This window comes from Micromys minutus (genome assembly GCF_963924665.1).
Source record: "Micromys minutus genome assembly, chromosome: 27".
Lineage (NCBI taxonomy): Eukaryota > Metazoa > Chordata > Mammalia > Rodentia > Muridae > Micromys > Micromys minutus.
In genome coordinates this window covers 37,473,217-37,500,674 of record NC_137962.1, presented here as the reverse complement: position 1 = coordinate 37,500,674, position 27,458 = coordinate 37,473,217, and the positions used below count along the sequence as shown (strand labels likewise).

General features: G+C 45.7%; 1 protein-coding gene across 7 annotated transcripts; it reads left to right on the top strand.

Moving 5' to 3' along the window:
- The first annotated feature begins 647 nt into the window (after nucleotides 1-647).
- On the top strand, nucleotides 648-27,458 carry SGSM3 (small G protein signaling modulator 3). 7 transcript variants are annotated; one of them, XM_080939018.1, is made up of 22 exons: nucleotides 648-720; nucleotides 18,856-18,960; nucleotides 19,619-19,704; nucleotides 20,073-20,139; nucleotides 21,875-22,080; nucleotides 22,159-22,266; nucleotides 22,763-22,906; nucleotides 23,037-23,232; nucleotides 23,502-23,647; nucleotides 23,898-24,122; nucleotides 24,513-24,567; nucleotides 24,691-24,818; nucleotides 24,912-25,067; nucleotides 25,213-25,267; nucleotides 25,513-25,562; nucleotides 25,717-25,869; nucleotides 26,036-26,106; nucleotides 26,179-26,227; nucleotides 26,304-26,389; nucleotides 26,560-26,682; nucleotides 26,772-26,832; nucleotides 26,964-27,458. In XM_080939018.1, the coding sequence occupies exons 2-22, from the start codon at nucleotides 18,912-18,914 to the stop codon at nucleotides 27,042-27,044; spliced, it is 2,295 nt and encodes a 764-aa protein (XP_080795144.1). In that variant the 5' UTR covers nucleotides 648-720; nucleotides 18,856-18,911; the 3' UTR covers nucleotides 27,045-27,458. The 7 variants fall into 7 exon arrangements, with proteins under 7 accessions (XP_080795144.1, XP_080795145.1, XP_080795139.1 ...); XM_080939019.1 differs by having other exon boundaries at nucleotides 26,925-27,023; XM_080939013.1 differs by having other exon boundaries at nucleotides 24,513-24,818.

Below are 27,458 nucleotides of genomic sequence, written 5' to 3'. Positions count from 1 at the left end.
TTGTAGGCTTTGCTTCATTCATCTGGGCACAACAACAAACCAACACTATGAACAGGTGTTGGTCTCAGTCAGTGTCTTTTCGGATTTGACTGAGATGTCCCTTTAATGTTGTTGATGCTGTTGATAGCCTTTCTGAAACGAGGGAAGAGGGGTTTCAAACTAGATTCCTTGCCAGCAGTGACAGTATCAGCTGTCATCTTTCTGGATTGTTCTTTGATAGTGTGTTTAAGTGTTTCCCATACCCATTGAGTTCTCACAGAAACCTTAAGTTCTGGGTTTCCATGGATGCGCAAAATGTTAAGAGTGACTCAAAAACAGGCCCTCAGGTTGCACACACTGCTTCCCATTCTTAGTCATGACCTCAACCAATTAGTGCTTTCCCCAGGGCCTGTGACTGATGGAAAACTAGATTAACCTGGTCTAGAAGCCAGCTCTGTGAGCCTGAAAGAGAAAGAGTTTCTGAATTTTGCGCATTGACCTCATCCTGATTGCTCCAAAACAACCTTGATTTGCTTTGCATCACAGACCAGGTGCTTGAGGTTTCTCCAAAAGGAGGCCTGGAACCCGGAGTGGGCCAGTCTTTCCGTGAAACTACAGCTCCCAGCATGCCCCGCGGTCGCTGGCTCTACGGCCCGCGCGTGCGCAGAAGGGCCGCTGTGCTCTGACTGGGAGCCAGCCGCTAGCCGTACCAGCTGAGGTGCTGAGGTGGCCAGGAGACAGGTGAGCGGGGCGCGAGTTTTCGGGAGAGGCGAGGCAGACGTTCACCTGCCCCTTGGGTAGAAACAGCGGGGTGCGGGCTGAGGAAAAGGTGGCGGGGAAGGCGTCACCTCCGACGGGGGCGGCGAGCTGCTGCGGCGCGGCTGCTCCCACGGCGACCCGGGACGCGCGTGACAGACCCACCCCCTCCGGCGGCTCCGGGCGACCAGGAGGAACTGCGCCTGACGCAGGACTCCTGTCTGTGAAGTAGGGCATCCGCGGGCGTCTCCGCAGGTAGCAACTCTTCCTCAGAGCCGACTTGGGTGTGTTTTCATTTAAGCGTCTAGGCCGAGTCTGAGGGAGCTGCCAAGTGTTAGCGAGTGTTCGCGTCGGGGAAACTGAGGCGGACATGTAGGCTAGAGAGCCTCATGTGCTTCCGGTTAGAGTTCCTGAAATTACTCAGATTTAGGTGTGGATCCTGACTGCTTTAATATGGCAGTAATAGGAAATACAGATGCTTTAAAGTTTCTTTTTCAGTGACAGATTGTGTCGTGTCTTCTCGTCTCATATGAAATTTATAATGGTCCATCGTGGGTTTGTTTTTCTTTTTGTTTAGGTTTTGTTGTTGTTGTTTTTGTTTTTTTGTGAAATATTTAGAGATGATGGGCGGGGTAATGTTCGTCCTATCTATCTATCTATTTATCTATCTATCTATCTATCTATCTATCTATCTACTTAAAGGAAATCCTTCTAGGTAAGTTCATGTTTGTCTGTAGCCCAGGCTGGCCTCAAACTCAGAGATATGCCTGCCTCTGCTTTCCAGTTGCTAGAATTAAAGGTGTGCACTCTAAAGCCTCCAAATTCAAATTTTTAACTGGACTCACTTTCAGTTTCATCTTTTTTATTTATAGCTTTTCTAACTGTGCTGGTGACTAAGTTTTAAAGTACACACATTTCCTAGTTCTTTTCCTCCTTATTCCTTTGTTAACCTCCAGTTCTCTTCTGACTCCAAGGATTAATTATCTGTTTCCCATACTCTGTTCCCCATGACCTGTGTGTGCTGCAGCTGCTGTTTTTTATAATCCCATACGGAACCCAGGGTCTCCCTCCACTACTGAGCTGTCCCCAAATCCTTAATGTAGCTTCCTCATCATTTTTTTTTTTTTTTTTTTTTGGATTGATTGGTTGATTGGTTTTAAACTTTTAAGATTTATTTTTTTAACTTTGTGTGTGTGGGTTTTCATGAGTGCATGTAGGTACCTGCAAAGGTCAGAAGATGGCTTTAGATCCCCAGGAGCTAGAGCAGCAGTTAGACAGTTATGGGTCCTGGGAACCAAATTTGGGTTCTCTGCTAGAGCAGAATTCATTCTTAACTGTAGAGCTATGGCTCCACCCCTGATTGTTGCTGTTGTTTGTTCCTAGCTAGTCTGGAACTTTCTGTGTAGACTAGGCTGGCCTTCAGTGATCTTCCTGCTTCTCTGTCTCAGAGAAGTTGGGATTAAAGCATGTGTCATCACACCCAACCCTGTGTCCTTTTTAATCACAGATGTGTGTGGTCTGTGAGGGAAGGGGGTGTTTGGGTTGGTGGATATGACCCATGGATAAGCATTAATAAGACTCTGGGAAGTCCTGGATGTGTCTTGGGTAGAGTGCTGGTTTACAATGGTGAGACCTTTTGCTTAGTTCCTAGCAAGAAAAAGATTGTGAACAAGTAGTTGCTGCCACATAAAAACACCTTCACCTTCTTTCTTTGTGAATTTGGGAACTTGTCACACAGACAGAAGGATGAACTGGGGTAGCATGCCATAGAAGTGACATGTGAGGGAAGTTCTGAGAAGGTGATTGAGGAGACCATCTCTCCTGTCACATGGCTGTCTTCCTGTGCCTGGAGTGGCTGCAGTAGCATCCTACTGGCTCAGTCATACAAGATGTTCTCTGCGTTTCCACTTTATCTCTTCTTTGTTATCAGTGAAGATGTGGCAGAAACCCAAAACCTTGCAGATCTGGTGACTTACATCAGTTTAATCAGCTTGTTCTCCAGACTCTGCCTGTTTCTCAGCTGATAACAGCAGTAATTTTCCACAGCAGCCATTCATGGGCGCAGACTATCATAAGGAAGTGGGAATAGCACAAAGGGTGGTACACAGAAAAAATAAAGATCCTGTTCGTCATTGCATATAGCACGAACTTGGACAGGAAATCCAGACAGGACAGCTAGGTGGGAGAAGTTAGACACACGAGTGTCGCTTCTATTTACAGAAATATCATTGACACTCTTTTCCCTGTATCTGTTGCAGTCAGCTGTAGGTTTATTGTGGTTTACATATGTGTAAATAAGGTTTAAAGGTTAAGTGATCTCCTTACAAACACTGTGACACAGCCATCTTCTAGTCAACTCTATCTAGTTCTAAAACCCTGTTTTTCTCCCTCTCATAATGCTTGCTGAGTAACCCAGAACCCAGGATCTTCCTGCCTCTACTCTCCAAGTGCTAGGATACAAATGTGTACCACCCCTCCTCTTTTTACAGTGTTTTATATTGTTCTATCCGCAGTATATTCAAAGTATAGGGGATGTGGCATAATTACCTTCTATACACAAGGCTCTGTATTCAGTACCAGCTCTGCAAAAGAACAAAAGCAAGTTTGTTTACATCTTTCCTCATTCTTGTCCCCATTCCTTCCTTTTAAGTTAGTGCTTGGAGTCAAACCCAGGGACTCTCCTATGGTAGGTAAGCTCTACTGTTAAGGCCAGCCTGGAACTCAAAAAGATTCACCTGCCTTTGCCTCCCCTGTGCTGGAATTAAAGGTATACAACACCATACCAGGCTCAATTTCTTCTTATAATTAAAAAGTAGATTCTAGGCCCAGGGATATAGCTCAATTTGTAGGTTGTCTAATATGAATGAAGCCCTGTTAGCACCACATAACTGTATATGGTGGTATCTGCCTGTAATCCCAGTGGAGGCAGGGGAATCAGGAGTTCAAGGTAATCCAGGGATACAAAACTTTGTCTCAAAGGTGGGGTTCAGATTCTACTCCTCTATTTTATTTACTCCTTAGTGTAATACATTCTGGCTTTCACCTTCATGAACTTCATTAAGCCATGTTTGAATATCTATTGTGTATCTTGCCTTCTGTAAGTTTTGCCCGAGACTTTAGGGAAGAAGTTGGTATTGTATGTTAAATGTTTACATCATAGTCTTCAGTCTTGGGGACTGGGGAAAGACGCTGGACCACTAACAGAGAAACAATTCCTTGCTGTAGCATTAGTATTAGTCTGCATGTGTGGCTCTATACTTTGAGGGAGAATCAAACCCCCATCCCCCTTCAGTGAGAAGTGATATCAAATATAAAGAGCAAACTTGGGAGTCTGACAGACTAGGATCTGAGCCACAAATGCGTCTTTGTGTTACCAGCTTATAGTGTAAGCTCTTGGAAAGTAGGGCCTTTGTCTTATTCACCACCTTACCTCTCTAGATCACCAGTAGGTGACTGATAACTTGGAGGCTCAATGCCTTATGAGATTGTTGTGCTCAACACTGTAGGGATGAGTGCTATTATGATTAAATAATGAGGCTAAGTTTTCTGTGCAGTTTATTTGCTGTTTTGACGGCACTGTATTTTGAATATTATATATGTAAAGTAAATCATTCCTCTTTTGAAAATGTAAGCTCATTGCCTTATGATCATCATTCACAAATTAAGCATTCACCTCTTTTCAGTAGGCACAGTTAGCTATTATCTGGGTCTTCTAACATCGTTTCTCTCTTCTGGCGATATTCATATTCCTACCACCCCTTTACATCTATCTTTTCTTTTTTTTTCTGAAACAGTTTCTCTGTGTAACCCTGGCTGACCTGGAACTCAATCTGTAGATCCACCTGCCTCTGCCTTCTGAGTGCTGGGAGTAAAGGTGTGTACAATAACCACTTGGCCTCACCTCCCCACCCCTCACCCCCATTTTGAGACTGGGTCTCCATATAACTCTAGCTGGCCTGGAACTTGTCATGTAGATTAGGCTGGCTTCAAATTCAGAAATCCATGGCCCCTGCCTCTTGAGTTCTGAGATTAAAGGCATGTGATATTACATCCAGTTCTACATTTTCCACATTTTAAAGCATTTGTGTTATATAGTCTGTATTTGTAAGGTTCTCTTGTAGCCTAGGCTGGCCTCAAAGTAACTGTATAGCTAAGAGTGGTGTTGAACTCTTGATCTTCTGCCTTTGTCTTCTAGGCTCAGAAATCACAGGTGTGTGCCACTGTGGCTGGCTATATTTACATATGTTTTTTTTTTTTTTTTTTTTTTTTTTTTGTTTTAAATGTGGTCTTGTTATGCAGCCCAGGCTGGCCTTGAACTTAGGATCCTCCTGCTTTTGCCTCCTAAGAAAACTAGGACTACAGGTGTATGCCATCTCTGAACTCAGCTTTATGTATGTTGTTTTCTCTAATGATGTATATTATAGGTTAGCTTCTTTTGACTCATCTTTCATTAGATGAATTCTCAATAAGATCAACTGAAATTGAAAGCAGTAATTAATCACCAGAAGTCTCATTCTTTTTTAAAAACTATTTATTTTATGTATATGAGTACACTGTAGCTGTCTTCAGAGACCTTGAAGAGGGCCATCAGATCTCATTACAGATGGTTGTGAGCCACTGTGTGGTTGCTGGGACCTGAACTCAGGACCTCTGGAAGAGCAGTCAGTGCTCTTAGCTGCTGAGCCATCTCTCCAGCCCCAGAAGCCTCATTCTTAGAACAGGAGATGACCCTTGCTTATATTCCCAGCTACCATGGAGCCTGAGGCAGGAGATTGCTTAAACCCAGAAAATTTCAGGCCAGTCTGAGTAACATGGGGAAGATCTAGTCTTGATTATAAAAATAACTCTTAGAAAAGGCATGATTTGCAATTAAAGTTTTAAAAAAGATTATTTTTTTCCCTCAACAAAATAACATGGGGGCTGGAGAAATGGCTTAGCAGTTAAGAGCACTGGCCACTCCTCCAGAGGTCCTGAGTTCAATTCCCAGCAACCACATGGCGGCTTACAACCATCTGTAATGGTATCTGATCTGAAAACAGCTACAGTGTACTTATATAAACATAATAAATAAATCTTTAAAAAAATAACATGGACATTCCCGGCCTTTTCTAGATGTGTAGTTAGCCTTCTAGCTAACATTCTGAAGACAGGAAACAGCAGGTCATTTCCCACTTCTTGTGTTTGCGTTCCATCAGTAAATATCCTTAACTTGTGTAACTTGAGAATAAGGTTAAAGTCCAGCACTACTTTCATCTCTTCTCCTCTTTCCATTTCTCTTCCTTCTCTGTTCTGAGGCAGTCTCATCTGTAGTTCTGATGCCCTCGACATTGTTGTACATTGCTGTACAGGACAGGTGAGCTGGCTCAGCAGGTGCAGGCCTGATGAACTAGTTTGGTTCCATGTCAAGGAGACAACTGAGTTGTACTTTTATCTCCACAGAGGCATGTGCTATGCTGTAGTTGCAGACAGGTGCCACCATGCCTGGGTTTATCCTGGCTTTTCTTTGGTAGCAAACTCTTGATCTTCTCCCAAGATCTTTTCCCTACCTTGTTTGTTTTCTTCCTCCCTCCCTCCCTCCCTCCCTCCCTCCCTCCCTCCCTCCTTCCCTCTCTCCCTCCCTCCCTTCCTTTCTTCCTTCCTTCCTCTTTTTCTTCCTTTTCCTTTTTTTTTTTTCTTCTTTGTGTAGCCCTGGCTGGCCTGGAGCTCACTCTGTAGCCCAGGCTAGCCTTGATCTCACAGAGGAGTGCCTGCCTCTGTGCACCACCACCTGGCTTGTTTGGTATTCCTTAACGGAGTGACTTCTGCTATGTAATTTACATGTACACAATTCATCTACTGTGGCCTGTATTAAGCTCCTTTGTTTACCATTCTTTGGGATCTTCACTTACTAAGTCAGCAAATGTTTTTTCAGTGCCTGTCTTTCACAGGCTCTTCACTGTAGGCTCTGGCGGCTCGCACATGTATTGCCAGCACTTTACTAGGAAACTGAGGCAGATTTCTGTGACTTTGAGGCCACCCTGGCTATGTTATAAGACTTTAATTTTTTGATTATTTTTATTTTATGTGTATGTGTGTTTTGTCTACATGTATGTCTATGTACTAAGTGGGAGTTTGGTATCCTCAGAGGGCAGGAGAGGGTATCACATCCCCTGGAACTGGAATTATATATAGATAGTTACGAGCTACTGTGGAGATGCTGGGAATTGAGCCCAGATCCTCTGGAAGAATAGTCAGTATTTTTGTTTGTTTGTTTTTAAGATTTATTTATTCATGTATTTTATGTATATGAGTGCTGTCTTTATATAAATATGTAAATATGTTTACATAAATATAAATCAGAAGATGGAATCAGATCCCATTTTAGATGGTTGTGAGCCACTTTGTGGTTGGCAGGAACTGAACTCAGGACCTCTGGAAGATTAACCACTAATCTGTCTCTCCAGTATTTCTTTTAAAAATTAAAAAAATACTTTGTATGTATGGATATTTACCATATGGATATGTATATTTATATACCATGTGCATGAGAGGCCAGAAGGGTTGGATCCTGTGGAACTGCACTTACAGATAGTTATAAGCCCCACATGAGTGCTGGGAGTCAAACTGAACTCCTCTGGAAGAACAGTTGGTACTCTTAACCTCTGAGACATCTCTCCAGTGTGACACCCCTACAGTGTGAAATTCTATCTCACCCCTATCCCCTCCTTAAAAGCTTCTTATATGTCTTGGGTGTCAATGTTGGCTACCATCTGGACCTTACCCTATATGATTGGCCGACAGCACCTATACATGACCTTTCTATGACTTTACCTAAGTCATAGTGTGGTAGATGTGTACAAGAGCTAACATCTCATAGAAATTGGTGAAAGTGCATGGCTTTTTTCACTCCATGAAAGTGAGTTTGAGGTCCACATGGTCTATAAAATGAGTTACAGGACAGTCAGGGCTATATAGAGAGACCCTGTCTGAAGAAACAAAAACAAAAAAGATGTGTGCTACTCTCTAGTGTTAAAAAAACAAAACAGTTGTTTGTGTTTATGTGTTCACATGCTCAAAGTGTGGAGGTTATAGGACAACTTGCAGGAGTCAGTTCTTTCTACAAGTAGTCCTGGGAATTAAACTCAAGGTTGTCATGGTTGCCAGCAAGTGTCCTTGACCTACTGAGCCCTCTCACTGACCCTAAATTCTACTGTGCTTTTAATTTTTGTGATTGTGTATGTATGAGTGTGCACTATGTCTGTTCTTTTAGAGGACAGAAAGGGGCATCAGATCCTTGGAAGCGGATTTATCAACAATTTTGAGCTGCCCCATGGATGGTGGGAACAAGCCTGGGTTCTCTGCAAGAGCAGCCAGTATGTTTAACTGCTAAGCCATCTCTCCCGCTCCTTACATCCCACTTAAGAACCTGACTGACTTGGGAAATGAAGCAATAGAACAGTCAATAAAGAAACATCTAAGTAGAGAAGAAAACACCTCAGAGTTTTAGGAAAAGAATTCTAAGAACCTGGGGAAGGTTAGGTGAATCCAGTGCTACAGGGTCAAGTTAGGCCACAGGTAGAAGATTCCATCCATGAAATGACTAGGAAAGCGTCTAAACCTTGTTAAGCAAGCCAAGCCACAAAGTTTAAAGGAGTTGATTGGCAAGTGCTCTTAAAAATATGTCAGTCAGTAGAGCAGATAAAAAACTGTTGAACTGGGGAGGCAGAGGCAGGTAGAATATCTGTGGGTTTGAGGCCAGCTTCTCCTACAAAGTGATTTGTAGGACACAAAGGCTATACAGAGAAACCCTGTCTTGAAAAAACATTAAAAGGTTGAAAGATAAGAGTCTTGTGTGACAGTCACTTTGGTTGGTTGGTTTGTTAATTTAAGGATTCAAGGGATCTGAGTGTATGTATTCACTTAAAAGTAATGGAGGAGAATAAGATATCACAAAGGACTGGGATTAAAGGTTGCTGTATGTGGAAGAGTGGATGAGCAAAGGGAGAATCTGTTTTTCCAAGTAGGAAAGAGAAAGAACAGAAAAATTAATGAAAAGACTGCACAGCAGGATTAGAGATGTATTTATATTTATGTGTATGTGTGCTTGAGTAGAGTTATGTCTATTCTGTCCATGCAAAAGCTCATGGAATTCAGAAGAAGGTGCTGGATTCCTTGGAAGTAGAGTTACATTGGTTGTGAGTTACCATGTGGGTGCTAAGAATCAAGCTGGGTCCCCTGCAAGAGCACCGAGTGCTCTTAACCACTAGGGTTACTATTGCTGGGACAACCACCATGACCAAAGCATCTTGGGAAGGAAAGGGTTTACTTCTCTTACACTTTCATATCATAATACATCACTGAAAGAAGCCAGGGCAGAAATTCAGACAGGGCAGAAGGCTGGAGGCAGGAGCTGATGCCGAGACCATGGAGGGTTGCTGCTTACCAGCTTGGTCCTCATGGTTTGCTCACTCTGCTTTCTTATAAAACCCAGGACCACCAGCCCAGGGGTGGTACCACCCACAATATGCTGGTGAACCCCTGCCCCATCCCCCAATATGTCACTAAGAAAATTCCCTGCTGTCTTGTCTGCTTACAGCAAGATTTTCTGGTGGCATCTTCTCAGTTGAGATTTCCTCCTCTCAGATGTCTATAGCGTGTGTCAAGTTGATATAAAACTAGCCAGCACAGCCACTGAGCCTCCTCCTCCTCCCCCTGACACACTTTTATTGTTTTGCTTTTGCAGTGCTAAAGATGGAACACAGGGCCTTTCCCACCATCACATAGCTACACTGTTAGCCCAATTGCAACTCAGCTCTCTTAGGCCATGACCCAGAGGTCTTAAAAATTGTGAAGAGTTTGAATTAGCTCTAAATGAAATAGAATACAAAGTTAGAGAGGCGTGTGCCTCGGATATATAATCAGCACATAGGAGGCTGAGTAGTAAGTATTGCCACTATTTCCAGACAGGTTGGGCTACTGGGTTCCAGGACAGCCTGGGTTGCATAGTGTGACACCTCAAAGAACAGAAACAAAGCAAATCAGATGCATGCTTTAGACAGCAGTGAAAATAAATGTGGGTTCCCAGCCCTCAACCTGGTCACTTAAATCACACATACCAAATGTGAAATATACAGAACTGTCACAAAAAGCTTAAGATATTATGGGAGGCAGGCCTGCAGAATAATAATAGGATGAGCACTGCCGTGTCTAGCCTTCTGCGTGAGTCCTGGAGGTCCAAATTCCGGGCCTCATGCTTGTGCAGCATACACTAATGACTGAGTCGCCCCTTCCCCGCCCCAACGCCAGTTTATATTTTTAGTTTATTTTCGTCTGTCTGTTTAGCAAGAGTCTTATACATGTCTGTCCCATCCTAGCCTATAATGTAGCCAAAGATGACCTTAAATACCAGCTTAAGCCACCATAGACTGTTTTTCTGTGGCATTGGGGTCATACATTACCAGACCCCCTGTCTTACTATACATTTAAAATAAAGTGGGCTTTCTCCTAGTCAGTCATCAAGGAACTGTATTTTCCTCAAAAACTCCCGGCTGTTTTTTGGGGGCTACCTGAATGCTGAGTTTCAGGTAGGCAAAACATTTGATTTACACTCCCTCAGTGGTAGAATAGATGGGCTATGCAGGTGCCTTGCCTTTGTGTCCTGCATTACCAGCTGGATAGTGTCAAGCTGTAAATATTAGAGGAATGATCCTTGGAGAGACTAGAAGGCCTTAGAGACATGATGGTTGTGAGCTGAGCAAGTTTTCACAGGAGGGCTGCATTTCTCTTAGCTGCTGAGCAGGAAGTGGCAGCCTGTTCCTTGGCATGCTGCTCCAAGGAAGGTTCCTCTTTGCCTGGCTTGTGTTTGCCCAGTGTGTGTTCTATATTACATGGCCACACCTCTCTGGCCTAAAAGAACATTTTATCCCTGGTCACAAAGGAAATATTGACTTAAGGAAGGGACCCAATCGCAAACCTGTAGGAGCAGGAGCTAGAGGGGAAGTGGGTTAGGAAGTTGCTTTGCTCTTCTGCTGATGCTGGCTGTGGGAGGCTCTGCTGAGAAGTGGGAGATTACCTCAGATGTCACACTGGGGCATGTAAAAGGTGATGGAATAATCATGTTTTCAACAAGGGTCAGTGGGTGTTCAGGAGAGGACAAGTTCTAGGAGATCAGCAGAAACGGTTCCTATATCAAGGCTTCATTAAGCACCATGCTCTAAGAGATAGATGCACACAGGCTCTAGTGTCTGGGGAAATTGACTACAGCAGCCAAGACAGTGCATATTGGGAGCCAGATAGGTAGCAGGGCCTTTAGGTCATCCAGTATAAGTCAAGTCAACAAATTTACACACACATCCCGCCCCTGCCCCGCCCCCCATTGGCAGGATCTCACCTAGCCCTGACTGTCCTAAAACTCATTATGTAGACCAGGCTGGCCTCAACTGATGCTGGGTTCAAGAATTCAAGGTGTATGCCACCATGCTTGGCAATTTAATATTTTGTTTTTGTTTTTTTGAAGAAAAGCAAAAAGGTTTAAAGAGTGCAAGGAAATTATTGATTGTATTTTTAAAAAGATTCTGTGGTTGTAAGATGGTGGATAGGGGAGGTGACAAGACTGGAGGCAGAGGTCCTCCCAGGAAGATTGGTAATGATGTTGATGACAGGAAATATTGGCTTCTTTTTAGCATCAGGTTTTAAGAAAAAAGTTTCAGCCAGGCATGATAGTGTACACTTGGGGGTCAGAAGAAGGTGGATCTTTGTGAGTTCAAGGCTAGCCTGGTCCACAGAGGGAGTTCCAGGGAAGCCAGAAGTACACAGAGAAACCCGGTCGTGGAAAACCAAGGCGGGGGGGGGGGGGGATAAAAGCAGTTTCAAAAGCTAGGAAACTGGTAGGGTGACAGATGCTGTATCTGGTTTATTCAAGTTCTGGGAATCTAAACTCAGGTCCTGGTGATTACATTGGAAGTGCTTTACTGATTAAGGCTAGTTTCCAAACCTCAGCTTTTGATGTTTTAAAATTTTTATTATTTTTATTTTATTTGTAAAATAAGATTTTATTGTTGCATATAGTGATGCACACCTTTAATCCCAGTACTCAGAAGGCAGAAGCAAAAGTGAATCTCTGTGAGTTCAAGGCCAGCCCAATATCAAAGAGAGTTTCCAGGACAGCCAGTGCTATACAGAGAAACCCTGTTCATTTTTTTTTGTTTTAATTTTATATGTATGATATTTTTATCTGCTTGCATGTCTGTGTGCCTTGTGCACATCTGGTATCCTTGGAGACCCAAGCAGGCATTGGATTCCCTGGAATGGAAGTTTATAGATGGTTTTGAGCTGCCATGTAGTTTCTGGGAATCAAACCCAGGTTCTCTAGAAAAGCAACCAGTGCTCTTAACAGCTGAAGCATCTTTCCAATCCCTGTTTTTTTTTTTTTTTTTTTTAAATCATTATTATTGTAGCCCAGGCTGACCTCAAACTTACTATATAGCCCTAAATGGCCTCAGACTCTTGGTCTTCCTTCGTTAGCCTCCCCAGTGCTGGGATTATAGACCTGAGCTTGTATATGCTAGCTGAGTCAGAGACTGAAGGGATAGCTCACTCAGATGTTTTCTCTGCAAGCATAAGGACTCAAGTTCAGGTCACCAGCACCCACATAAAAAGCCAGGCAAAACTGTGGACCTATGTAAAGGCAAAATTCCCATGAACAAAAATTAAACCTTAGAAAGTGAAAATAAAGAAAAATACTTGGCATCGATACAGACACATGTGTCCCTGACAGACACACGCTGATACTACACACACACACACACACACCAAAAAGATACAAGAGTATTAAGTAAAATTACACCTACTGCCCAATTTGCCTTGCCTTCTATTTATGTGAAATGAATGCCCTATTTTTTACATGCTTTTACATTTGTTTACTTTTTTTTGAGATAGGTACCCCTGCATTTGGCTGTCCTAGAACTCATTGTATAGAGTAGGATGGCCTCAACGGACAGTTGTTGCCTGTGTCTCTGCCTCTCTGGTGCTGGGACTGAAGCTGCACTACTTACTATGCCTGGTTTTAATCTAGCTCTGCTTATTAGTGTTCTTGGCATGGAGAAAGCCTGCAGTGAATGGTAGCTATTAAGTATGTCTAGACACTGTGCTGGCTAGTTTTTATGTCACTGTGACACGAGCTAGAGTCATCTGAGAGGAGAGAATGTCAAATGCCTACATAGGATTAGGCTGTAAGCAAGTTTGTAGGACATTTTCTTTCTTTTCATTTTCTGAATTAGTGATGTGGGAGGGCCTTTCCCATTGTAGGTGGGTGGTACTTCCGGGCTGGCAGTCCTAGATTCCACAACAGGCTGAAAAAGGCAAGAAACATCATTCCTGTGTGGCCTGTATGCCAGCTTCTGCCTCCAGGTTTCTGTCTTGACTTCCTTTAGTGATGAACTGTTTCCTGGAAGTGTAAGTGAAATAAACCCTTTTTCCTCAAGTTGTTTTTTGGTCATGGTGTTTCATAACAGCAATAGAAACCCCAATTAAGACAAACACAAACTGAGGCAGAGGGAAAGAAGCTAATGCTCGAGCACTGAGGAAGGAATGAGCAGATGAAAGTGTATTGTAAGCAATAGAGCCAAGGCATAGGATCTGAAGAGAGTATGTTCCATATTAGGAGCTACCAGGTTATCCTCCAGTCAATACCTGCCCTATATCAGACTCTGGATCAGGTACTGGATATAGGAAGACATGTACATAAACAGTCGGAAGTAGGAAATATTAGGAGTATCTATCAATGATTGATTCTTTCAAGAGAAGGAGGTAGGTGGACATAGGAGTCAGAAAGGTTTATTTAGAGGTCCTATCTGAATTAGAATTTGAAAGACAGTTCAATGGGGAATGTATCTCTGTGTAGTGTGTATGTATATGTATGCATGTGCAGGTATGCATGTGTGGAGGCCCAAAGTTGACATCAGGTCTCCTTGATTATTATTTCCACCTTATATATTGAGGTACCTTAATGAACCCATGTGAAAATCTTCAGTGATGGCCACAGGCCAACTTGATCTAGACTGTTCCTCATTAAGACTCCCTTCCCAGGTAATCCCAGATTGTGTCATGTTGACAGTTGTCTTGCCTCCTCCTACATTTTACCAGAGAGCTTATTTGTCTAGTAGCTGTATCTTCAGTTTTTCATTTATGTTTACATCTTACTGTGTTGCTAGTGGATAAGAAGGCCCTGTGGGCATTTGCACAGAACTCAGGAGACAGGGAAGCATTGTGAAAAATAGGTTTGAAAAGGGTGTCTTTTCCCCTAGGAGAGTATTTTGCAGATGGCTCTGCTTTGCTCATCTCTTTGGTAATCATCTTTTTTTTTTTCCTGTAGGCTGCTTTTATGTCTTTTGCTTTTGAAAAAGTATTTCATTTCAGCATGCTGGGAATCATCTGCAGCCCCATGTGAAAGATGAGGTCCCTGGGGATTATGTCCAGCCTTTACAGAATAAAACTGGGGCTTGTCAGCTCTAGTTCCAGGGCATCAGTGATCATTTCCCATTGGTTATTTAGACTGTCTGGGTTGTAGCCCTTCCTACAATAACTTGAAAAGTAACTGCTATACTGTTTAGCGGTTTAAGAAGCGCATTTTTCCTAGGTTGCTAAGATGTCAAATTCAAGCTGTGCTGTGTTAGTAAAGTGTTACCTACAACTGAGAGGGGGAAGGATCCTTTTCACAGTTACAGATGAGCTATTTGCACTTTATCTCCTCCTCCCCTCTTCTTCTCCATTTGGTTTTGCATAAACATTAAATCCCCAAAGAAGGAAATTTGAGGTGGCAAGTAGCCTTGTTACCAGAGGAAGAAAAGGCTTAAAGACCTGCACCTCTCCTATTCCAGTGTAATTAGTACATTGTAATTATTTCTAATTATAATACATATACTATAATATTAGCTCTAATAGTTAAATAATTACTTTGGAGATAGGGTCTTCCTATGAAGTCCTAGCTGGCCTGGAACTTGCTGTGCAGACCAGGCTGGCCTCAAACTTTGGAGATCTACCTGCTTCTGCCTCCTGAGTATGGGGATTAAAGTCCTGAACCACCACAGTGAGCATTAAATTTTAATTATTATTTGGGACTGCAGAGATACCTCAGTGGTTGAGAGCACTTGTTACTCTTGCAGAGGACCCAGAATCAACTCCCACCATCCTACCTGGTGGCTTAAAGCTATCTGAAACTCTAGTACCAGAGAATCTGACCTCTTCTGATCTCCTGAGGCACTAGAGACACATATAGTACACATAATACATGCAGGAAAACACCCATACACATAAAAAGATAGATTTTTAAACATATTTAAATTTTAAGTTATTGTGTATGGGTGTTTTGCCAAATATATATTTTTGTACTATATACATAAAGTACCCTCAGAGGTCAGAAGAGGGCATTAGATTTCCCGGAACTGGAGTTACAAATAGTTGTGACCCACCATGTGAGTGCTGGGAATTGAACCTGGGTCCTCTGGAAGGTCAGCACAAACTCTTAAGTGTCTTTGAGTGTTTCTGATGCTTAAAAAGTTTCAGGCCAGACATGGTGGCGCATGCCTTTAATCCCAAGCATAGGGAGAAATAGGCAGATCTCTGTGAGGTAAAGGTCAGCCTAATCTACATAACAAATTCCAGGACCACCAGGGCTATGTAGAAACCCTGTCTCAAATAAATAAAAAAAATTAAGTTTCAGATTTTCCAATTAGGGATACTAAGATTTTCTAAATTCTGAAAAAGTGTGAAACCTTAAGGAGTTGTAGTCCTAAGTACTTCCAAAGAAAATAACATAAAAGATCAAGACCAAGCCAGGCCTAGTGGCATATGTCTATAGTCCCAGCATTTGAAGCTGAGATGGAAGAAGGATCACATGAATCCAGAAGTTCAAGATCAGCCTGAGCAACATAGGGCAGATTTAAAAACATATAAAAACACAACAAAACCAAGACCAATAGATGGCCTTCATGGCCTTGATGACCTTTTGTTTGTTTTGAGCCAGGATCCTATTATATAGCCAGGCTGATCTTAAATTTGCAATTCCCTGCTTCTGCCTCTTGAATGCTGGTATTATAGGTATGGGCCCTAATTCCTCCTTCTCTTCTCTCTTTCCTCGCATAGGTCTAGTCATCTCCCTCCTCCCTGTCCCTGTCCCCTCTCTCCTCCCTCTCCTCCCTCTCTTCCCCCTCTTTCCTCTCCTTCCTGTCCCTCTCTTCTCTCCCTTTCTTTCCTTTCCCTTTTCTCCCTCTCCCTCTCTCCCTACCCCTCCTTTCAGCCTTTTTAAAATTTTCCCAGCTCTGAGCCATTCTCACCAGGTTATCTGTTATCTGTAGTCCAGAGTCACCTCATTTCTTTACAGGAAAAAAAGTGATCCTTAGGCTCTTAGGTGCCACCAAAAATCAGTGTTTTTGTCTATATTGGTTCAGCCTTTGTGTTTCCTGGAAGATGTCTAGAGAAAACTACTTGTGTGGCAGCAACTCTGCTGCCTCGTCAGGGGTTTATGTCCATGTCAGGAGACTAGAAGTGAAGAGGACCTCTGTGCCTTCATGCAGTGGAAACATTTGTCTAACAGGAAATTGTGGGATTGGTAAACTAGGGAGGGACACACCGCATCAGAACTGGCTCTTTTAAGCTTGTGCATTTTAAAGAATATTTATTTATTTTATGTATATGAGTACACTGTGTCTTCAGACACACCAGAAGAGGGCATCGGATCCCAGGGCATCAGATCCCCATCACAGATGGTTGTGAGCCACCATGTGGGTGCTGGGAATTGAACTCAGGACCTCTGGAAGAGCAGTCAGTTCTCTTAAGCACTGAACCATTCCTCCAGCCCAAGCTTGTGCATTTAATTATTACAATTTCTTCAGAGCAACTCAGAAGTGGCTTCATCAGTTATGGTTTTCTAAGGTTTCTTTTTAAAGGACAGAGAAGGGCAGCCAACGTATTCTAACTGCTTCTGTCAGTTCCCAGATGTGTGCTCTCAGGGAAATTTCCATGGCAATCAGAAGCTGAAAAACCTGCCTGCCCGGCTCAGCAGTATCACATCCGGGAGACGTAAGGACAGCCCTAAGTATGTGTGTCCATAAATGCAACATGAATGAAATAGCAATCGCAGCTCTCAGCCTGTAAAAATGTGTCCACAATCTGACCCATTCTCAGTGCTTGCACCCAGGCAAAGCCCACATCATCTCCTACCCTGGGCATCTGCTCCAACCCTTCAGTCTCCATAGATTTCTGGGCACCTGGAGATATTGTTCAGTCTCAGCAGATTTTGCTTCATGGCTGTTCAGAACCTCTTGATTACTCTCTGAGAATAGAGGTCACAGGCCTGTCTTCAGGGTGAAGTACCCTTAGCATCTGCTGTTGCTTCCTCCCACTCTATATACCACCCCCTCCCTTGGTTCTGAGCTCACTGGCTGCTCCCTGCACCTGGATCAAGTCCAGGCCTTGATCTCTAGCTTCACTTTGGCCCTTGCTCAGACCTCAGCTCTCAAAGGCTCTTCTGAATTTGATACAGAATGTCCCTGTATGACAATCACAGTCCCATCTCATTTTGTCTCTTATCTAATTTTCTACTACACGGCAGCAGCCTGACCTTACTCAGTGCTCAGTCATTGTTTGCTGAGTGACAAGTGAGTAGGAGGCTGGTGAAAGGGAACTGCTGTTGAGAATTGTCTTCCAACCCCGTCTACCCTCCACAGCAGATGTCATATCCTCCACTTTAAACAAACTCTTCCTCCATGTTTTTGCTCTGCCATATTTTATTCCCCATACCCCACTCCCTTTATTCTTTTTCTGACAGGGTCTTACTATGTAGCCATAACTAGCCTAGAACTTACAAAGACCCACCTGCCTCTGTTGGGATTAAAAGCATGTGCCACCCTGCCTAGCTGATCTCTCCATATTCTTGCTAACATCTTTTTTTTTCTTTCTTTCTTTTTTTTTTTTTTTTGCTAACATCTTTTTAAAGGAAATATATTTGAAATATATTTGTGTGTGTGTGTACGTGTGTGTGTGTGTGTGTGTGTGTGTGTGCGTGCGCGCGCGCGTGCGTGTACGTGTGCGTATACATGTAAGTGCCTTTGGGTCTGGAAGAAGTGAATGGATCCTCTGGAGCTGCAGTTACTAGCAGTTGTGAACTGTCTGATATGAGTGCTGGGAATTTAATTCAGGTCCTGTGAAAGAGGTTCTTAGATGCTGAACCATCTTTCCAGCCCCCTTTTAAAAAAATGTTTTCTGAGACAAGGTCTCATGTAGCTAAGGATTCTCTTGAACGTCTGACTTTATCCTAGTGCTGGAATTACAGGTGTGCACTGCACCTCATCTCATACAGTGTTGGGGACTCAGACTGAAGAGTTTCATGTGTGCAAGGCAAGCACAGGACCAGCTGAGTGAGGTCTCTGGTGTTTGTTTGAGCGTAGCTACCCTCATGGCTGTGGAGTAGTGTGTCTTCACAGTTTAGATCGCCTTTGTGGCTGATGATACTCAGCCACCTTGCTATTGGCTGTTTCTCTTATTTGGAGAGATGTTTATTCAAACATCTTTCTAATTAATTAATTAGTGAATGTTTTGCCTGCATGTATGTCTCGGTATCACTTATGTGCAGTGCCCTTGGAGGCCAGAAAAGGGCATTAGATCTGGAATTAGAGTTACAGCCAGCTGTGAGCTGCCGTGTTGGTGCTGGTGCTGGGAATTGAACCCAAGCTCTGGAAGAGCAGCCAGTTCTCTTAACCACTGAGCCATCTCTCCAGCCCCACTCAGATATTTTTAAATTGGACTTTTTGTGTCTTCACTGTTCAGCCTTTTTACTGTTGGGTCTTTAAACAAACAAACAAGACAGAAGAGACAAGACTTTAAAAATGAAGAGAGAAATTTGTATTAGTTGTAGAATGGGAATATGGGAATATGGTATATAAAGGCTGTTCAACACCTAGCACCTCCACTACCACAACACTTAACAATAAAAAATAAAACAAAACCCCAATCCATTCAATATTATGGCTGTGAGAAACTGATGGTAGGGCTTGTTTTTTTTTTTTCCCCCTGGCGGGGGGGGGGGTGGGGGGACTTCCAGGAGAGGAGTGGTATGTAGTGACCTCTCCTTTGCTTTCCTGACAGGGCAGATGAAGCCTGAGGAGCCTCATGACAGTCAGAGATGCCACTGATGACAATCTATGCCTAGATCAATGAAGAGCTGCCATCGTCCACAGCACATGATGTCAGGTGGGAACAAGGCCTGCATACTCACCAGGAGCTGGGAGAGGAGCCGACTTCTGATTTCATAATCCGCCTTCCACTGAGGCAGAGCCTGAACACATGGCAGGTCTTAGGGCAGCCTGGGCTGTGAGGCCTTTTCTCAGAGAACAACCCAAACAACTGAAAAGAATCTTCTAGATGAGTGAAGTAGAAAGGGGGAGAGAGAAGGCTTTGGGCTCTTGGGTGGATGACCCATGCTGTCTTCTCTGTTCAAGTCTCTAGCTCCTGCTCTTCTGGCCTGTAAATCCTCCACTTGGTAGGGAAGGAGACAAACAATCTGCATTTATGTGTCGGACATGCTGTTGGTTTTCCAGTGTTCATTTTTAGGTTTCTTTACCAGCCTCCTCAGCCCACTCTGTACAGCCAATCATTTTTATGTTGATTCCCTTAGATAAGGGAGGACGAACTCACCTCGATGGTGCCTCCACATTTTTATTCATTCATTTATTATTTGAAATAGGATCTTACTATGTATTCCTGGCTGGTGTGGAATGAGAACTCACTATGTAGACCGGGCTGGCCTCAAACTCAAATATGTGTGCCTCTCCTGGGATTGAAGGTGTCTGCTGCTGTCATGCCTGGTGTTCTTGGTTTTCATGATTGTTCTTTTCTCTGGTCTTTGTAGGAAACCACATGCCTTCTGCCAGTGGCCCTTTCTCTGCCCTGACTCCAAGCATATGGCCCCAGGAAATCCTGGCAAAATACTCACAGGTATAACAGTTAGGCTAGGCAGGCCTGCCATGTTACCATGCCTTCAGGATGAGATTTACCTTTGCAAGTATTCTGGGAATGGATGCTTCACTCCATGTTCACCCAGGGTCATGACTCAGTACTTGAGGTCACATCGGAGTTTCTTGGGTTTGTGGGAATTGGTCTCTAGCTAAGAGGAAGACTAACTGGAAACACGGGAGAACAGAATGACAGTAGTCAGCCGTTGTAGTTGAATGATGGTCAGAGAAGGCATCATAGAAGGGTAGCCTTTCTCAGGGTGTGTTCCAGCAGTCAGCATGTAAGTGTCATGTTTTGGAACTGCTTCATAGCAGAGGATAGACAAGCCTTCTTCCTTACCCTGGTTCTAGAAGGAAGAATCCTCAGAGCAGCCAGAGTCCTGCTATGATGAGTTTGGTTTCCGTGTGGACAAAGAAGGTAAGAGGGAGCCCCTTGTGTGTGAGCTTGCTTATGCCCTTGGGAAAAATTTGACCCCATGTCTTGCATTCCTCTGCATGTGACTTCTGAGGTTTGGGAGGTGTCACTTAAGGAGTTAAGGACAGAAGTTATCTGAGGGTGATATAAGTTTATGGGAACTTTTAAAGTTTTTTTGTTTTTTTCAAGACAGGGTTTCTCTGTGTAGCCCTGGCTTCTCTGGAACTTGCTCTGTAGACCAAGCTGGCCTTGAACTCACAGAGATCTGCCTGCCTCTGCCTCCCAAGTGCTTCGATTAAAGATATTCTCCACCACACCTCACTTTTTGTTTTGTTTTTAACTTCTGATTTTTTTAAGATAAATTTTATTGATTTTTACAAAAATCAATGTTATTTATATTGTAGAAAAGTTAAATGGTGCAGAAGGGGAATAAAGATTAAAACAAAATGAAAAGTGAGTTTCAAGAGAGTCAAGACTACACAGAGAAACCCTCTCTTGGATGGGGGTATTTAAAAAAAAAAAAACAACAACAAAAGAAAAAAAAAAAAACCCTATAGTCCCACAATTTGAGGAAGCTGCTATTGTGTGAGGTGCTCTTTTCCTGACACTGCGAAATATCACACATTACACCAGGGGCCTTTCCTATGTTACTTAAGATGCTTAAAAAACACATTTTAAATGGCTGCATAGTATCGTATTATAGCAGATGTGCTGATGTCTTTGCAGCCTTTTTTTCTTTTCTTTTTTAAGACAGGACCTTTGTATAGAGTCCTGAAACTCACTATGTGGACGAGGCTAGCCTTGAACTCACAGAGATCCATCTGCCTCTGCCTCTGGTTGAAAGTGTGTGCTACCATTCTTGGCATAACCATTTTTCTATAAGAGAGCATCTGACGAGGTGCTTATTGGGAAGAGCATTTGCCAGAACTGTGACATTCTGTCCTCAGGAAGAGCAGGAGCAAGTCCTTAGCTGAAGCACTCCTATTTCCAATTTAGGCATTGGTTTTCCTTGGTCTTCCAATTTTCAAGAAGATGAAGCTAAAAATTAAGGTTGAGAGGAACATAGAGGACTTTCTAGAATGATGGAAATCAATCTATGCCGATATGTCACCAGATTTTTAGAGTTGAGAGTGTTCAGAACAGTGTTTGGCTTTGTTTATTGACAGCTATTAAGGTGCACACTTAGGACCTGGGTATTTTCTCTGTGTAATGTTGACACGGTTAAGGGTTTTAGGGCCAGCTCGGATAAGAGCTTGACTTAGGATGGCTGTCAAGGAGGCTCTGTGGTCAGGACTCACCACACAGATTATTTGCTGGCCACAGACTTTGTCCTCATATATTCATGGGGTTCATGAGGCTATGGTGCCTTGTGCTTTCTTCCCATTTATGTTTCCAAAGATGGTCTTGACCACACAGAGTTCCCATCCTGGTGGAGAGACAGGCATCAAGTGAAAATACAGCATGCTGGGGTACAAGGAGCCTCCTGAGCCTCTGGAGGATGGAGACCTGGTTTCTGGGATGGGATGCTTTGAGTAGAGGGTCTGCTTGGTCCTCCCTTGCCACTCAGAAGACTGTGGAGCTAGAGCTCCCAGGCGGCTTTGGGCAGTGGAGTCTATTTCAGAGGAGCCACCTGGCCTCAAGATGGCTCTAAGAGCACTCATCAGGACAGACTGGGCCACTGTGGGTAGTGTGGAGTGAGGAACACATTTTCCTCCCTCCTCTGCTCTCTTGGTGGAAGGTTCTGAGCCTGGATGCAGACGGATGGCAGGTGTACCCCTGGCAGAGGACCCCCCACAGAGGCTACGCTGGCAGGCTCACCTGGAGTTTACCCACAACCATGATGTTGGGGATCTCACCTGGGACAAGATTGCAGTCACTCTCCCCCGCTCTGAGAAACTTCGTTCCCTAGTGCTGGCTGGCATCCCACATGGCATGAGGCCACAGGTAAGATGGATCTCCTGGGGGTTGAGAGTGCCCTGGTCTGCTACAAGAGAAACTGTGTTAACATGGCTTCTCCTCCAGTTGTGGATGCGGTTATCTGGAGCGCTGCAGAAGAAGAGAAACTCTGAGTTATCCTACCGTGAGATTGTAAAGAACAGCTCCAACGATGAGACCATTGCTGCCAAACAGGTAACATGGGTCAGCCAGACAGCCAGTCAGGAGGAAGTGCTGGACAGAGCCTGTGTGCTGCCCTTTCAGACTGTCCCTTGTTAGTCTCCTTGGCAGGGTGGGTAGCCCTTTTACTCAAGAATGTGGCCTACAGTGAACTTGCTCCTTTCCAGGTCCTTCAGGGCTGCAGGGAGAGTTACCTAAAGGTCCCATGTGTGGGAAGGTCATGGAGATGGCTCCACATGAGGAAGAGCAACAAGTTTTAAGTACAGATCTGGGTACTGAAGTAGGAGACAGGCAATCAGAAAAGGGGTTCTTAGGTAGCTGATGTGGGCTCAATTTTATACTTGATGGGATCTAATCCTGGAGAAGGGAGGGTTAGCCTTGGCCTAGACTATAATGAACCCCTTATTCCTGGGACAGAAGCAAGCCACCTACAGCTTCTCTACCTTATTACATGGGCATCAGTCTACAGGCATCAAACAAGGTCTTTTGGGGTGGTGTGGGGATCTGACAGATCGAAAAGGACCTGCTCCGTACCATGCCCAGCAACGCCTGCTTTGCCAATGTGAACAGCATCGGGGTTCCCCGCCTGCGCAGAGTCCTCCGAGCACTGGCCTGGCTCTACCCAGAGATTGGCTACTGCCAGGGCACAGGCATGGTGAGTAGCCTAGGAGGCAACTGATAGATTAGGGTCTTCTTCAGGCTCTTGTAAGGCGTGTTTTCCCTCGAGGTGCTGTGAGGGTGGGAGGCAGGGATTGATTGACCTGGGAGTCCCACTCTCTGGCTAGGTGGCTGCCTGTCTCCTGCTGTTCCTGGAGGAAGAGGATGCCTTCTGGATGATGTGTGCCATTATTGAGGACCTGCTGCCTGCCTCCTACTTCAGCACCACGCTGCTGGGTGTCCAGACTGACCAGCGTGTCCTGCGCCACCTGATTGTCCAGTACCTGCCTCGCTTAGACAAGCTGTTGCAGGAGCATGACATTGGTGAGACCTGGCTGCCTTCCTCCCCAAGATCCAGGGATCCCAAGATGGTAGTACCAACTCTGAGCTGAGGTTTCGAGGCAGCAGAGGCTGATGGCCAGGCTGCAGGCAGCCCATGTGGTTTATGTTGCTTTTGTCTTTTGCATTCTGACCCCTTCCCTTCTCCTCCTCTCCCCTCTGCTGTTCTTTGGGAGCTGGCCCACACCTGCCCAGGCTATTCCTACAGGTCCCAGCCTGGTCCCAGCCTCTGTGGCTTTGGTGTCTATTGGCAGAGCTATCTCTGATCACATTGCACTGGTTCCTCACGGCCTTCGCCAGCGTGGTGCACATCAGACTGCTGCTGCGCATCTGGGACCTGTTTTTCTACGAGGGCTCCCTGGTGTTGTTCCAGACTACGCTGGGCATGCTGCGCCTTAAGGTGCTTGCAGAGTCTCCTGTCCACGGGTCAGGGCTACCTAGCTTCTAGACAGAACAGGAAAGCATGCACCAAATATGGTAGCCCCGGTGTCCCCCTTTGGGGATGCACTGCAGTAGTCCAATCTTCGTCATAGTGTTGCCTGAGAGAAGCCCTGAGTGTGGATATGCTGGGGGACCTTCCTGGGCATGTAAAGGGCACAGGTTTCTGAGGAGGGTGCCAGTGCTATGCTCCCTTACTCTCCTACTCCCAGGAGGAAGAGCTGATACAGTCAGAGAACTCAGCTTCCATCTTCAACACACTGTCAGACATCCCTGCCCAGATGGATGATGCAGAGCTGCTGCTAGGGGAGGCCATGCGGTTGGCTGGCTCCCTCACTGATGTGGCTGTGGAGACCCAGCGCCGCAAACATCTGGCCTACCTCATTGCAGACCAAGGCCAGTCCCTGGGGACGAGCACCACCACCAACCTCTCTCAGGTGGGCTGAGTAGGGAGTCCCTGTCTTTGCCTAACCATGGCCTTCTCAAGGAAGCCCTGATTGAGGGGGTGTGGGGAACAGACTGGCCTGTCCCTGCTGAGCCACTGTCCATCCTACCTGGTTCAGCCTTTGCCTGAAAAGGCCCAGTTAGACCATCAGACGGCCACTAGGGGGTGATGTAGGCTTCCTTGGTGACATGCATTCCTGAACTCTGAACTGGGTAGTTTAGGACATGATCCATACGCTGAGCTGAAGATATGGCTTGATCATATCTTGAAGTCAGCTTCACCTATTAGAAATGCCCAGGCACTATTGAGTCACAAGCAAGTTAGTGTCTTCCCTTTCTGAGTGGCTACTTTGCCCACTGCTGATTGGCTGCCCTCTCCACAGGTTGTACGGCGCAGGACCCAGCGGAGAAAGTCTGGCATCACCTCCCTGCTCTTTGGTGAGCCCAAGTATGGGGTTTGTGCTGGCTCTTCTAGAGGTTGGGAAGGACCAGTTACTGTGTGCCTCTTAGTGGGGAATGGAGGCTGGGCAGGACCAGTTATTATGCCAGTGTGCCTCCTAGGAGAGGATGACCTAGAAGCTCTCAAGGCAAAGAACATCAAGCAAACAGAGCTGGTAGCCGACCTTCGTGAAGCCATTTTGCGTGTGGCACGCCACTTCCAGTGCACAGATCCCAAGAACTGTAGTGTGGTGAGTGGAAAGCTCCCCTCAACTTGGGGCTCTCCCTAGTCCATTTTTGGTACTGAGGCCCCTCCTCCACTGTGGGCCTTTCCTTTCTGGTAGGAGCTGACCCCAGACTACAGCATGGAGAGCCACCAGAGGGACCATGAGAACTACGTGGCATGCTTACGCAGCCACCGGCGCCGGGCCAAGGCTCTGCTGGACTTTGAACGGCATGATGATGATGAGCTAGGCTTCCGCAAAAACGACATCATCACGGTGTGTGGGGGCCTCACACGCATGCTTCCTGCTGCCTCCTCCCCACCTTCTCTGGATCAAACTGCACAAGCTTGACCTCAGCCTGGTGGGTATTGAGTGCGCCTGCTGTGTGAAGGCCCTGAGCCCCATCCTGTTCTCCCTGCAGATCATTTCTCAGAAGGATGAGCACTGCTGGGTGGGTGAACTGAACGGCTTGAGAGGTAAGGGCTTTTGTCTGCTGCAGGCTGGCGAGGAAGGTGACCTAGTCCTTCCTCCTCCACAGCCTGTGCAGCCGCAGACCCCAGCCTCTGAGGGTGCTGGGCTCTTCTTTTTTCTTGACCTCCTTGGCATGCCTGGCCTGCTTGAAGAAGGTTCTGGGTGGTTTGGGAGCCCTTTGTTCTTGGACCTTGGGGAGAAGGGTTGAGACAGCTGCTACGGCTCCCCACATAGCTGCTTCCCCCCACAGGCTGGTTTCCAGCCAAGTTTGTGGAGGTCCTGGATGAGCGAAGCAAAGAGGTAAGAATGTGGAGCTGCTCCTTGTTGCAACCCCTAGTGTGGGCACATCCAGGTCCATGTCCCAAGTGAGCCCTGGCTTGTGACAGCTGCAGGATGACAGGAGAGGGTGGCTGCAGGTGTCAGCCTAGTGCTTCTCAAATGTTGTCTCCTTCAGTACTCTATCGCGGGGGACGACTCTGTGACTGAGGGAGTAACAGACCTCGTCCGAGGGACCCTCTGCCCAGCCCTCAAGGCTCTATTTGAACATGGACTGAAGAAGCCATCCCTGCTTGGAGGGGCTTGCCACCCCTGGCTGTTTATTGAGGAGGTAATTACCATTGGTCCCTGTGCCTTCTCAGTCCTAGCTCTGCAGGGCCCGTGGTGCTCACCTCTATCTTTTCCTGGGTTCCTGGAGGAGGCGAAGGGAGCTTGTAGGGCAGAGGCTGTGCTCACCCATCCCTGTCCTCATACTCACTATGTCTTGTCCACCACAGGCAGCAGGCCGGGAAGTTGAGAGGGACTTTGATTCTGTGTACTCCCGACTGGTGCTCTGTAAGACATACAGGTACATACATACTGCCTGTGCTACCTGCCAGTGTCCACATGGCAGCTAGTGATGGCACTCTTGTTCTTGCAGGTTAGATGAAGATGGCAAAGTTCTGACCCCTGAAGAGCTGCTGTACCGGGTAAGTTACTTGCCAGCATTCTTAAGATCTCTCTGGCCAGTCACTTGGCACTTAAGTGACAATGTGCCCTCCTTAGGCTGTGCAGTCTGTGAATGTGACCCATGATGCAGCACATGCACAAATGGATGTCAAGCTCCGCTCACTTATCTGTGTGGGGCTCAAGTAAGTATACAGGAGGGCAGAGCCAGTGTGCAAGGGAGGTCCTCAGGGATTCTGGACCCATTGATGATTCCTGGACCTTTCCTGAGTAGAGGGTACTCAGGAGCTCCTGCAAAGGGGTTCTAAGTTGGGGTCCTCCAGGCTCTAGCCCCATCCTTCTTGTTTCTCCTCAGTGAACAGGTCCTACACCTGTGGCTAGAGGTACTCTGCTCCAGCCTGCCCACTGTGGAGAAGTGGTACCAGCCCTGGTCCTTCCTACGCAGCCCTGGCTGGGTCCAGATCAAGTGTGAGCTCCGGTGAGTAGGCAGCTCTGCAGAGCTTAGAACTTGGTGGTAAAGTAGGCTGGCAGGAGCCCAGTATGACCAGACTGTCCTTTGGTCCCCAGAGTCCTCTGCTGCTTTGCCTTCAGCCTCTCCCAGGACTGGGAGCTTCCTGCTAAGAGAGAGGTGAGTATGTGGCTTGGTTGGTACCTGGCATTGGATTTGCCAGGAGGGCTGTGGTGCAGTCTGGGCTGAAGAAGTGACCTGTGTGGTTCCAGGGTGGTTCCTGCCCATGACTGGGGCTGTTCTGTGCACAGGAGGAGAAGCAGCCACTGAAGGAGGGTGTTCAGGACATGCTGGTGAAGCACCATCTTTTCAGCTGGGACATAGATGGATGATGCTCCTTCTGGCTGCTCTGTGGCGCCCAGGCCTACCCGTCATAGACTGCCTCACAGGCTCCTCCCTTCAATAGAAAGAAGGCAGAGCCCTGGCCAGCCTCAGGCCTCCCTCCTCAAGCTAGGAGGTTCAGGGAAAGACACACTCCAGAGCTTACTCAGGACCCATGATCAATGTCTGGGCCCCTCCAGGTTCCCACAATTGGCAAAAGCAAAAACTGGTGGCCAGCTCAGCTGCTCTCCTTAATATGGTACTGGGGAAGTGTCCTGTCAGAGTCCTTAAGGAATCCCGCGTGCCAGCCATATGGTGTACTAACTAAAAACCGTGTGAAGCAGAGAGCCACACCTATGCTGGTCTCTGCTCAGGAATTGCGTAGGCTAATGGCAGATACAGGCCTCTTGACCTTTATTGTAAAT